The 12,670-nt window shown below is 39.5% G+C and overlaps 1 protein-coding gene across 8 annotated transcripts in view; it reads right to left on the minus strand.

Annotated features, from left to right (window-relative positions):
- The window catches only part of USP15 (ubiquitin specific peptidase 15), a 94,651-nt gene that overhangs the window by 43,799 nt on the left and 38,182 nt on the right, over positions 1-12,670 (minus strand). For 5 of the 8 annotated variants that reach the window (XM_087723525.1, XM_087723526.1, XM_087723528.1 and 2 more), the window contains one exon: positions 12,036-12,119. The exons of 2 other annotated variants lie outside the window; for them this stretch is intronic. In XM_087723525.1, coding sequence (XP_087579651.1) covers positions 12,036-12,119 — 84 coding nt within the window. Of the gene's footprint in view, positions 1-11,232; positions 11,301-12,035; positions 12,120-12,670 lie in introns of those variants that run through there. One more of the 8 variants, XM_087723530.1, reaches the window with a different exon arrangement.

Consider the following 12,670-nt stretch of genomic DNA (forward strand, 5'->3'; position numbering starts at 1 on the left):
GCACGCAAATTGGTGGCTGGGGTGGCCGGGCGCGTGCCTGGGATGGTGTGTGGAGCGGGGCCACCGGACTGAGCCTCTCTCAGAGGCGGTTGGTGGGCGTGTGCCATCGCGAGGTTTCGCCGCGAGGAATGTGAGAAGCCCAGGTGGTTGTTTCCTCCCCCCCTCTTCCCCGCCAGCTCTCGCCGGCGCCAGGCTTTCCCCTCGCTCGTCTGCGGCCGCCGTTTTTGTCTCCCGCAGAGGCTGTTCCCCGAACCACCACCACCACCACCAACCCGGCCTCCCCTGTCAGCGCCCTGCGTCATGTCGTGATCTCCGGGCGGACGTGTGAGACCAGGGAGGTGGCGGTGAAGTCGTGGTTGTGTGTGTATGAATGCGATTGTCTGAAGTGAGTCGGGGTGAGGAGGGGGGAAAACACTTTTCATTTTATCGCAGGGCTACCAAGACGGCAAGTATGGGGGTCATGGGGGGGGGAGAGAAGGGAGGCTGATCTGGAGAAGCTTTGGAGACTGATTGGGAAAGAGGGTCGAAAGCCCTCGGGGTCTTCTCACATCTCTATAAGTGGCTCTATAAATGAAATAATTCGATTTTGTTAGCATGATTCCGCGACAAACTCTGCCCCCCCTCCAAAAAAAAAAACCCCTGACTGAATTCTACAAGCAGTTGCACCGACCCCCGGATTTTAATCTATTACATAGATCCTCTCGGGGTATGAATTTCAAAGAAATCAAAAGGGGAACAATATACCTTTTAGCTAAAAACAACAGATGAGGAAGTTTCCTTAGGTCTGAAGTTTTCTCCAGTCTCCAAATGAAACATTTGAAATGCCCTTTTCTGTTTAGATTTCAAACTTTGAAATAGAGAAGTGTGCATGAAGGAAGAGAGACAGACAAGCACTCTTAATGCATATTGTATATTCTCTCTCTGCGTGTGTATTATATACGCTTAATGTGCACTCTTAGTGTATATTGATTATGAAATATTTGCTGCTGCATGTGGAGACGCCCCCCTACCCCTGCGCGCGCTCAGCGGGCCACGGTAAAATTATCAAAGGCTGACTGGTCCGCGGCGATAAAAAGGTTGGGGACCACTGCTCTAGAGAGCCAGGGATTCTATCCTTCAAGGACTAAAACTGGGGAGAAGCTGGAAGTGTTGTGACGAGACTGGTTGGGAAATAGTGGAGCTCTGACAAGCTCTGCGAAAACTGCCAGACAAACCGCTGCCAGGGGACTTTTAGGTTCAGAATCGTTCCGAAGGAATGGGGTAAAAGAAGGAACCTTGTACAGCCAAGAGGAACCAGCAGTTCCTCGACAGGTCAGAGATAAAGTTCTCCAAACTGACAGGGGAGGCAGCAGCCATATTTAAATGACTGCTTCAAAGTTGGGGCAACTGGACCAACCTGTTTGAACAGGAGCAGTGTTGGAGCATGGCATTGGACTTAGGTGAGAGAGTGACCAACCCAAAGATAAAGGAATTTTAAATTTGAACTACAAAAGAGACTCAAAGCGGAGCTAGTGGCTAATTAGTAAGCTTTAAATGAAAAGGATTTAAATGGAGGGAAAAGAACAAAGTGGAGATTAAAACAGAAAGCTCTAGAAAATTTTCATTTCCAAAATTGGAATTGGAAATTCCAATTTAAATCAACCAGAGAATTCGGGGGGAGAATTCCTTTCTTTCTTTTTCTACCTTTTTTCTATTTTTTGAGAATTAAAGTGAACTTTTGACAGCTTCTGACAGCCAGCTGATCAGACTGTACTGTGGAAAGGGAGACATCTAGTGGTGTGAAAAGAATACTACAAGACTTAATAGAGGAATAACAAAGAAAAGAACAGCTGCAGATTTTGACCTTGACTACAGTAACAGATAACTGGAAGATCCTTTGACGTGGTGGACTTGTTTTTGCAACATTTTTGTGCATTTGACTTACTATCGGAAAATACTGAAAAGTGGACTGGATTGGACTAAAGTTGGAACTGGACTTTATACGTTGGAAGGCGGAAAAAAAGGTTAATGGGCTTAAAAGTTTAAATAAAGGTGCTATAACAGAAAAATCTTTTAACAATTTGTTAAATTAGCGAAGCAGGCATTATGGAACTATGGATGTAGGATGAATTACATGACATGTTAAAAAATGCATGTGAAACACTAAAGGGTAAAGAAAAAATAGAAATTCAGAAGGAGCACTTAGATCAGGGTGGAGGAGAAAAGGACATAGAAAAGAGACCAAATGAAGAACAAGAAGATACTACAGAAGAAAGAGGGACTGAAAAAGAAAAATATATAGATGACTACACTGGGATCAGTGGTGGGTTCTGGATCCTGGTGCAACTGGTACGGTGCAACGGGGCCAGGCGTCCACATGACTGGGTGCAGCACGTGCGTGCAGCATGCACATGCGTTACCGCCTGAAAGCTCCACGATGCCTCAGCGACGCTCCAGCTGCTTGGCGGAGCATCGCGCAGGTGCCGTATGCTCCCTGTGCATGCGCGGAAGCCCCAAAAGCTCAAATACAGGTAGGGAGCATGGGCGGATGGGCCCTCCTGAGCACTGTACCGGGACGGTACCTAGTGCTCCCAGTAGGCATCGGTACACCCAGCCGTATCCCACCACTGACTGGGATGTATAGTGGTACACTAAAAGTAGACAAGGAGAAATGCCCCTCCCCAAAATAAAAATTAAGCAGTTAAGGTGAAAATAGTGGGGAAAGATTGGGAAAAACTTGGGGAAAGTTATTAGAACAATCAAATCAAAAGGGAGAAAAAAGAGTGGGAAGAAAAAATATAGAAATTAGAAAAATAAGGGGAAAAAAAGCTAGGTGAATGGTGGAAAGAAGAGAATATAAAAGAAGTGAAGTTTCAGAGAGACCAAGAGACAATGGTTAGATGAGGAGGAAAGAAGGGAAAGGATTTACCAGTAGATTAAAATGAAATATGTTAATATTGTTAATGGCATATAGTTGACATGATGTGAGGAAAATAGATTACTACTATTAATTGTAGATAATTAACTAAGTGAAATGTTTATTAAAAAATTAAATCTGAGGATATATGTTATCTATAGTAAAATAGAATTAAAGATGGAAATGATATATTAATCTGATTAATTTAGAGGAGCAAATAATGATATTGTTTATTAAGAAGAAATTAAACCTAAGATGGAAAATATGGAAAGAAAATTACTAGCTGAAATTGGAAATAGAAATATGATGTAAAATGAATTATGCATATAAGAAGACATTAAAGGGGAAAATTCGGGCAACACTCTGTTTATAAAAGAAATTAAATATGTAACAAAAAATAAAAAACTTCATTTAAAAAAAAGGACTAAAACTGGGTGTTCTAAAAACAGTGAACTTTCAAAAGGCGGGGCTTGACGTCACGACACAACATGCAATCTTGAGGTTCCAGGATTGCTGTCAATATCTCTGTTGCTGGACGATACTTTTGGATCTAAACCATTCTGAAGGAATGGTGATAGTGAAGGGCATGTCCTGCTGAACTCAGGGGCATCGCAAAGCCCCTGATTGATCCAGGAAAAAGCTCTTTTTGCCGGCTACAAGAGAAGCAGCCAATATGGCTACAGAAGGTTGGGACAAGCCCCTGAAACGAAAGCAGCACAGGAGAGACAGTGTGTCAAAATGGTGAGAAAAATCTTTATTATTAGAGAAGAGAAAACCCAAAAGACTCAGAGTTAAAATAAAATTGAAGACAGAAGGAAACAAGTGACAAATTTACCCTGGTTTAAAACTATCGTGTTATCTTTTTCACTTTAATTTTGTTTGTTTTTTATGGACGGACTTTTTACAAATGCTTCTTACTTTTAAACTGGACTGGTCTTTTTTTCCCCTTCTTCCTCTATACTCTTCCCATTTTTTGTGTTTGTGGATTAAAAGCCACTTTCCTCGCAAGACTCAGCTAGATCATAATCTTTAAACAATTTTTTTTTCTCTTTCCGGAGAAAAACCCTTTCTGGAGTTCGGAGTTTAGAAAAGAGAGCCTAAAACAGAGGGAAAAGATGTAACACTGCCATCTAGTGGCTAGAGGCGTGGCAACATCTGATATTACAAAGCTATTGGCTTGGTTTACTGAAAGGTAAATGGAAAAAACTTCACTTAATTTGTTTGAAACCTAGCAAAAGCCTTGGACGTTTTAGTGGCAGTGTCTATAACTTGGAAAAATGACATTATATGAAGAAGAAAAGGAACTAACATTGCAAAAAATTATGTTAAAAATTCAAAAGCTCTTAGTAACTACAGAGAGAATTGAAAAGAGTCTTGAATTTATGGATCAAAATACAAAATATCAAAATCCAGAAAGTATGGAGGGAAGAGTTGAGAATACTTATAAACAAATGATGAAATTTGAGGACAGAGTTCAAAAAATTGCAGAGACATATGAAAGTGATAAGAAAATTGTTGACATTGACGAGTGTGGAGGAAAATGATAAGTGTGGAATACGGAAAGGAGAGATCAGTGAACTGGAACTCTATCTCAGATGTCAAAACATAGATGAAGATAGGGGAGAAAATTTGGCAGAGACAGAGTAATTTTGGCAGAAGCACCAGTGATAACAAAAATCAAGCAGATGAAAGGAACAGATGGAGGGTATCAAATTCTTTTAAGATATTCAATGAACAATAAGTTGTCAAGAGAAGTCCACATAAGACTTATCAAGAAAACACTTAGAATACAGATATATAAATGGCAAGAGATAGCAATAGCAGTGGACTTATATACCGCTTCATAGGCCTTTCAGGCCTCTCTAAGCGGTTTACAGAGAGTCAGCATATTGCCCCCAACAATCTGGGTCCTCATTTTACCCACCTCGGAAGGATGGAAGGCTGAGTCAACCCTGAGCCGGTGAGATTTGAACCGCTGACCTGCTGATCTAGCAGTAGCCTGCAGTGCTGCATCTAACCACTGCGCCACCTTGGCTCAATATCAAGAGATATTGGACTGCACTATTTCTGGAAGGATACAGGATGATGAAATGAAATGTCACAATAAAATTTAGTTAAATGTAGTTAAACTTTGAGTATTATGTATAAGTTAAAGTAATAATAGCTATAGTCAAATAAATGATCAATAATGATAATAAAGCATTTATATATACTAGATTGATAATATGACATTTTATATAAACTGCAAGTGAGGATGATGGAGATGATGTTGAAAAGCCTTTTTATAAAAGATAAATCATTGTATATACAAGAGAATATAAAGATGTAATATCATTGGATGATTTCAGGATGATGTAATGAAATGCCATAATATAAATTTACTTCAAATTTAATATGCCTCATATAAAAAGAATTTAATAATAGCTATGCTTAATAGAAGTTTAACAATTATAATAATTTGTATAAATGTATATTAGATTGATGATACTAATAATGGAAAAAACATGGAATTGAATATTATTAGAGAATGTTATTAATGCTAAAATAATAGAATGATTTAGAATAGGATACAAAAAAAAATCTTCATTAATGGATATATTGAAGATGATCTAATGACTCATCATAATATAAATGGATACATATTTAGAATACCTTGTTTAAAATGGTGAAACAATAGTGATAATTAAACAAATGAAGTACAATAATAATGTATACAAAGTTATTAATGCTAAAATAATAGAATGATTTAGAATAGGATACAAAAAAATTCTTCATTAATGGATATATTGAAGATGATCTAATGACTCATCATAATATAAATGGATACATATTTAGAATACCTTGTTTAAAATGGTGAAACAATAGTGATAATTAAACAAATAAAGTACAATAATAATGTATACAAAGATATTTGATTGACAATAAGTGATTTTTGATAAAGCTCAAGTGATGACTATGGAAAGGACAGAGAAAGATTTTATAACCAAGTAACACACTATGTAGTTGAAGAGGTTTTTTATGCTATATGTTTTGCATGTTTATTTTTGTTTGAAAATAAAAAATTTATTTAAAAAAGTGAACTTTCACTGCGTTCATCAGATCCTTCAAAATCCCAACAAATCCCCCACTGATTTTTTAAACCATTTGAAAGATGGATTCCCATGGTTTACTGACCTTGATCCTAATAGCCCAGCCAACGATGTATTGTTAAAAATAATTTTTGTAGGCCAAAGTGCTCCAGACATAAATTGCAAAAACTAGAAACTCCAACTGTTAAGGACTTAGAGATCCTTGGTCAGACAGCTTTCACCGTTTATGCCCAGAGGAGGAGGGAGAGAAGAAAGAAGATGCGAAGGCAAGTTGCTCTTTTAGCGGCGGCTCTAAATCCCCAAAGTAAAGGGAGGGGGATTTCAGCTAATCCCAGGAGCAACTCCTTCCACAGAGATCAGTGTGCCCGGTGTCAACTTGATAACAGACATGGAAATGCTTGTTTGCATGTCATCAATTTAGTCATTGGAGAAGAAAATGCCCCCTTGAACAGCGACAGCCCAGTAGGGGACGAGGGCAACCTAGGGGGTGAGAAGGCTTTAAGCCAGGCCCTCCTACCTCTCATGACAGCTCAAGCTCCTGAGGTCTACCGAGAAACCAATTGAGGGGGCTCTGGAGAGCCAACTGCTTTCCCAAACCCTCTAATGGAGCTAAAAGTGGGGAACAAATATTATTCTTTTTTGATTGATACAGGGGCTACCTTCAATGTCCTGAATGATAAATAAATCCCTTGCCTTTCTTCCAAAACTACCCCCATTGTTGGAGCGATCAGGATAGAAGAGGATACTCCAATCAGTCACCCAATGGTGGTGGAACCAACCAAGGGACCTTCACTCCAGCATTCCTTTCTAATATTGCCACAATGTTCTATCAATCTTTTGGGGAGGGATCTCCTAGAAAAACTGGGGCAGTTATACAATGCACCCAGCAGGGAGTCTCCCTTGAAATTCCCCCGGAAAGAGCTTATCTTTGTTACCTGGGGAAAGAAACAATCCCTAGCGGACCTGATTGCAATAGAATAAATTCCCTGGTTTGGTATCAAGGAATCCCTGGGTTTGCAATGTTTGCTATGCCCCATATGGCTCAGCTACTCCCAGACGCCCAACCTATAGCAATTCACCAATATCCTATTAAACGGGAAGCACAACTTGGCACTAAGACCCAGATTGAACTTTTTCTGAAAACTGGGCTCCTCGTTCGCACAGAATCATACTGGTCAACACCAATTTTCCACGTCCCTAAGCCTGATGCGACTTGGAGATTCACTCACAATTTATGACAGACCAACTGCCGGCTCCACCGACTACATCCTCTGGTGGCCAATCCATATACTTTGCTGACTAAGCTTTCAAGTGATCAGAATTGGTATACAGTCACAGATTTAAAAGATGCCTTCTTCTGTATCCCTTTGGCTAGGGAATGTCAGTCATACCTTGCTTTTAAGTGGGAAGATCCTTCTGATGGTTCCAATGCCAGCTGACTTGGACTCATCTGCCACAGGGCTACCCTAACAGTCCCACAGCTTTTGCTGCAGCCCTCGCCCAGGATCTTAAAGACTTTGACACCCAACGAACTTTCCTGTTGCAATATGTGAATGATTTATTGGTAGCTGGCAAAGACCAGAAAGATGTCGAGGATACGTCAATCACCCTCCTCAAACACATGGCTGAAAAGGGCTACACAGTATCTAGCAAGAAAGTCCAATGGGCCACTCAGGAAGTGCAGTACTTGGGTTTTGTTCTATGCAAAGGCTGTCGGCTACTGCATGAAAGCCACCTACAGGCAATATCAGCCTTACCTACACCCACTAACATTAAACAGCTGCAGATCTTTTTAGGTATCATTAGCTATGCACGACTGTGGATTCCAACGTATTCCATCATTGCTAAATCTCTTTACCAATTAACTGAAAAATACATGGCCTGGGAACGGACGGGGGAACATCAGAAAGCATGGCAGGACTTGAAAGATGCATTGGGCCGTGCTTCTGCTTTGGCTTTACCCGACCAGATGAAAGGCTTTGAACTTTTTGTTTCTGAAATGACGGGTTGTGCTCTGGGCATTTTACTGCAAAAACTGGGCCCCAAAAGAGTTCCTGTAGCTTCTCTTTCTAAAATCCTGGATCCAGTGGCCAGAGGCTGGCCAGTCTTGGACCATACAATAATTTTCTTTACATTTTAACCGAGTTTATAGAGAGAGAAACATTTAATATGATGCTTTGGAGCACAAGAAAAATAAGCCCATTTAGGGAATTTCAGCCTATTTTACCCATTAAGTAAAGTATTCAGAAATTTTCAGGGTGGGGGAGGAGGACATGATATCATGCAGGCATGAAGAGTGTAACAAGGATTTTTTTTAAAAAAAAAATTCAGTGTTCTTCAACTCCAAGAATCAAGCAGGAAAAATAATGTGTTAAGGCACATAGAGTCACTATTCAGAGTGAGCTGAATGGCATACTAATTTAATAAATAAATAAATAAATATGAAACAAGTTATATAAATAGAACATCAGTGGAGAATAATGGTGTTTTAAAACAATTACTTTTTCTAGGCTGATAAATAGTAAAATACAATGACTGTACGTTTTAAATGCTGTATTAAAAATGTATCTGAGGCAATATTAGGTAAAAAGGACATTCTAAAATATATCTCTAAGTATTTATCAATATTTATGATTGAATTAAATTCCTAGGAATTCAGCACAATTCAGTTCCAGCTATGTTCAAGACCATAGCTTAAAAACAAAAGGCTAATTATAATGTACCACAAATGGATCCCTTACATTTCTACTCAAAAAATGAGCTCAGATGAGTTCAGTGGAGTTTTTTCTCACCAAAATGACTATCTCCTATTTTTTTAAAAAAATAAAGAAATCAGAAAGGAGGAGGAAAGAATGTAAACTTGTTCACTGTACTATGGCCATCATTTAACAGGACTTAATAGACACTGTAACTTGCTAAAATGCCTACCTTTCTTCCAAGCAAGCGCAAACACCTGCTTTTAAAAGTTAATACATATGTTTCCCCGAAAATAAGACAGGGTCTTATTTTCTTTTGCCCCATGAAATATGGCCTTGGGTTTATTATAGGGGGAGTGTCAGCCTCTGCTTTGCTGCTTGCTTTTCGGCTGCCATGAAATGGGGAGGGAGGGCATGGTAATTGGGTGAGGGAAGTAATCTGTACAGGAGGACTGTTAAATGGGGGTTGTTCACACCATTCGTTTGCGCATGTGGAAGGCGGGGAGTTTCCAGCCAAGGCCAACTGTCCAGCATTCCAACCTGATGATGATTTTTGAAGATGTCTCCCACCTGACAGCTGTGGTGATATATGATTGGACTATAGACTGGGGTACCAAGGAGAGGGGAATGAATCATGTATTGATATCTATTGCTTTCGCGCTCTTTTGCTCAGATCCAGCTTTGCTTAGCTTCTCATCACTTAAAATCAGTAAAAGTACACTTAATTCTGCAAAATGGAGTTGAGTGGTTTCTTTCTTGATTATTAAGTGAAGGAGCCGTGAAGGCTTATTATTTTCTGGGGCAGGTGAGAAGTAAGGCGCACCTTTTACCTTTCCAGTTCCATCGCATTCCTCGCCATTGTGTTCAGGGAAGCCTATGGTAAAACGCCCCCCTTCAATCAAACTTCTTGAAGTCGCGAGAAGGTTTTTTTTTACCAGGGGCTTCCCTGGATACAATGTTGAGGAACGTGATGGACCTGGAAAGGTAAGAGGTGCACCTCGCAGCCCAACACCGCCCACCTCACCCCAGTGGTAAAGGCAGCCTGCCTGGTTCCCTTCCCCACCGTCCCTTTAGCGAGGGGTGGCAGGTGAGGGGGGGAGAAGCGAGGCGCGCCCCTTATCTTTCCAGGTCCATTGCATTCCTTGCCCTTTCGTCCAGTGAATCCCCTTGTAAAAGCTCATGAGTTGAACTCGCGAGGTTTCTTTTCCAAGGGGTTTCAATGGACGAAAGGGCGAGGACCGCAGCGGAGCTGTCAGTCTCTCTCTGGTAGCGCTAGGATGCACGTCTTGCTTCTCCACCCCCACCTGCCACCCCTCGCTAAAGGGACAGCAGGGAAGGGAACCAGGCAGGCTGCCTTTACCATTGGGGCAAGGTGGATGGTGTTGGGCCGCAAGGTGCGTCTTTTACCTTTCCAGGTCCGTTGCATTCCTTACCCTTTCATCCAGTGAAGCACCTTGTAAAAAAAACCTTGTGAGTTGAACTCATGAGTTTTTTTTTTTTACAAGGGGCTTCACTGGACAAAAGGGAGAGGAACGCAATGGACCTGGAAAGTTAAAAGGCGCGTCTCGCTTCCCCCCCATCTGCCACCCCTCGCTAAATGGGCGGTGGGGAAGGGAACCAGCCAGGCTACCTTTACCATTGGAGTGGGGTGGGCGGTGGTTTTTTTGCGTGAGAACAGGCGGGAGGGAGTGATTGCATTGCTGGCCTGCCGTTGTTTTTGCGGCGGGCTCTTTTTGCGCGAGAGGGAAGGGCGGGGGGGTGGAAGCACTTTGCTTTTCCTGCCACTGTTTTTGCGGCGGGCCCTCTTTTTGCCCCGCAAGCTGTACCGGTAGGTGGTACAGTGGTAATGGCGGGGACCAGTTGTGCATGCGCTTAAATAGTTGGGGGTGGGCTTATTTTGGGGGGAGGGCTTATTATGGCGCATGCTCTGAAAAGCCCAATTGGGCTTATTAGCAGGGCATGTCTTATTTTTGAGGAAACACGGTAACAGGAGCTGAAGTAAAATCACAGTGATTGTATATGAAATCAACTTCTAGGATTGCATCTGGATTTTACCAGTGCAGCAGGAAGCATAGAATTTGCCAAAATAAACTATTATTTCCAAGGTATTACTTACCTAACTTTAGATATAAAAGAGCATTACAAAATGTATGGTAGATAAACCAAGGAATACAACATTGTATTAACGTAATTAAGAAGCTACTCTTAAACTGCATTAACTTAAAATTTAAAAAAATAGCCCTGCTATTTATCAAACAATTTCATCAAATGGAAATACAACTGCCCTTTTTATAACAAAGCCAGGACAATTTTATAGTTTCTGAAATGATACATTTTAAAATGAGATTTAAATAAGATGATAACTGTCTCATAACTTTAGATATTGTGCTTTTTCATATTCACTATTCTAATAAAAGGATAACATCAATTGGGGCCTGGTTTATATACATCAAAGAGCTTATGATACACACACACACGCACATACACACAGAGTACAATAGACTACAGTTAAATACATGTATTTGTCTAACAGAGAGTTGGGGCTACTCACAATTAGTAGAAGCACAAATGCCACTTCGCCCCATACGAAAACTCCCTTCTCATAAATGCAGTATTTAACTGGAAGATATTGTATAAAATATTTAGAAATATTACTATGAAACACAAAACATTTTAACAATTGCGTCCTAGCCACAAATTTTGAGAAGCAACATTGCATTTGTAACTACCATTTTCCCCCAGTATGTCTATCAGAAAGCAATAAGCTTAGCAAAAAGCATATATATATTCATACTTGTAATGAACTGCAGAAAATGCAATGCATTTATCATATACAACTCCAAATGTGCTAAACTATTTGACAGAAAAGTTTTAAAATTATTGTACTATATTATATTTCTGTTAGGGGAATAATTAGACATATGCTATAACAACAATATGAAGCATATGCAGAGCTTTTGTCATTACACATAACGCACATACTTCCAAAAAGTCACAACAATCTCAAACCTTCCCAAAACTAGGAGAAATCCTTAATCTAGGAGAACTTGATCAATAAGTTACATGACTGCTGTTGCATATAGTCTTTTCTTGCTAAAAAAAATTCTTAATGTAATGGTCCCAAATCAGAAAATGATGCTACAAAGCATGTTACTGTTCCTAGAATCTAAGAAGCAAAGCAGAAATAATTCTCTCAACTCTTTAGGGTTTTTGTGTTCTTTAAGTCTTGGTGCCCCCTACATTTCCATAGCAATAAACTACATCCAAGTTATTTTTCTAAACTTACAAACAATCTCTTTTTGAAACTGTACTTGGATGATTAAAATTAAAAGTTCTTTAAGATACAGTGCTTACTTTCTGTTGTTGATGTTGTTATAATTATTTGATAGAGATGGAGAAATCTTTGGTAAAGTTGGAAAATTGGATGCACCTGGGGACCTTTAAAATATGAAAATGTTAAATTAGATAAAAATGTTGAGATTGTAAAATTAATAATGAAAAAGGAAAAACTAACATGAAGCAATGTATGTGAATAATAATAAAAAAAGATTCTTATGGTCAAAGTAACAAATACCCAAGTACTCTAAATTGCCCATTTTCAAAAGGCATTTAAAAATATCACTCAAAAAGCATTAAAAAAAATTATCACGTTTAAAACCTTCAACCAAAACATAGGCATAAATGGTCAGCCAAATCCCAAATTAGGCTTTAGCAAAAAAAAAAAAAAAAAAAAAAAAAAAGACCTCTATCAAAAATTAGTGTGGACGCTAAAGACATAATTTCTAAAAATAAGGCTTTTTTATAATGTTATTAATAAAGGTGCATCAATATTGTCAAAAAATATGGGAATAAGAGCAGTTTAAAGCACTTGTTCACTTTATATTTTAGAACAGTGATTCCTAATTTGTTTAGTTCACAATACCCTTTGAGAATCTGATAAAGAACATAGACCTCCATAGAAAAATGTGCATTACAATGTTTTGCATTCA

This window comes from Thamnophis sirtalis, unplaced genomic scaffold, assembly GCF_051295495.1.
Source record: "Thamnophis sirtalis isolate CommonGarterSnake01/CBP01778 unplaced genomic scaffold, rThaSir2_p1.2 scaffold_9, whole genome shotgun sequence".
Lineage (NCBI taxonomy): Eukaryota > Metazoa > Chordata > Lepidosauria > Squamata > Natricidae > Thamnophis > Thamnophis sirtalis.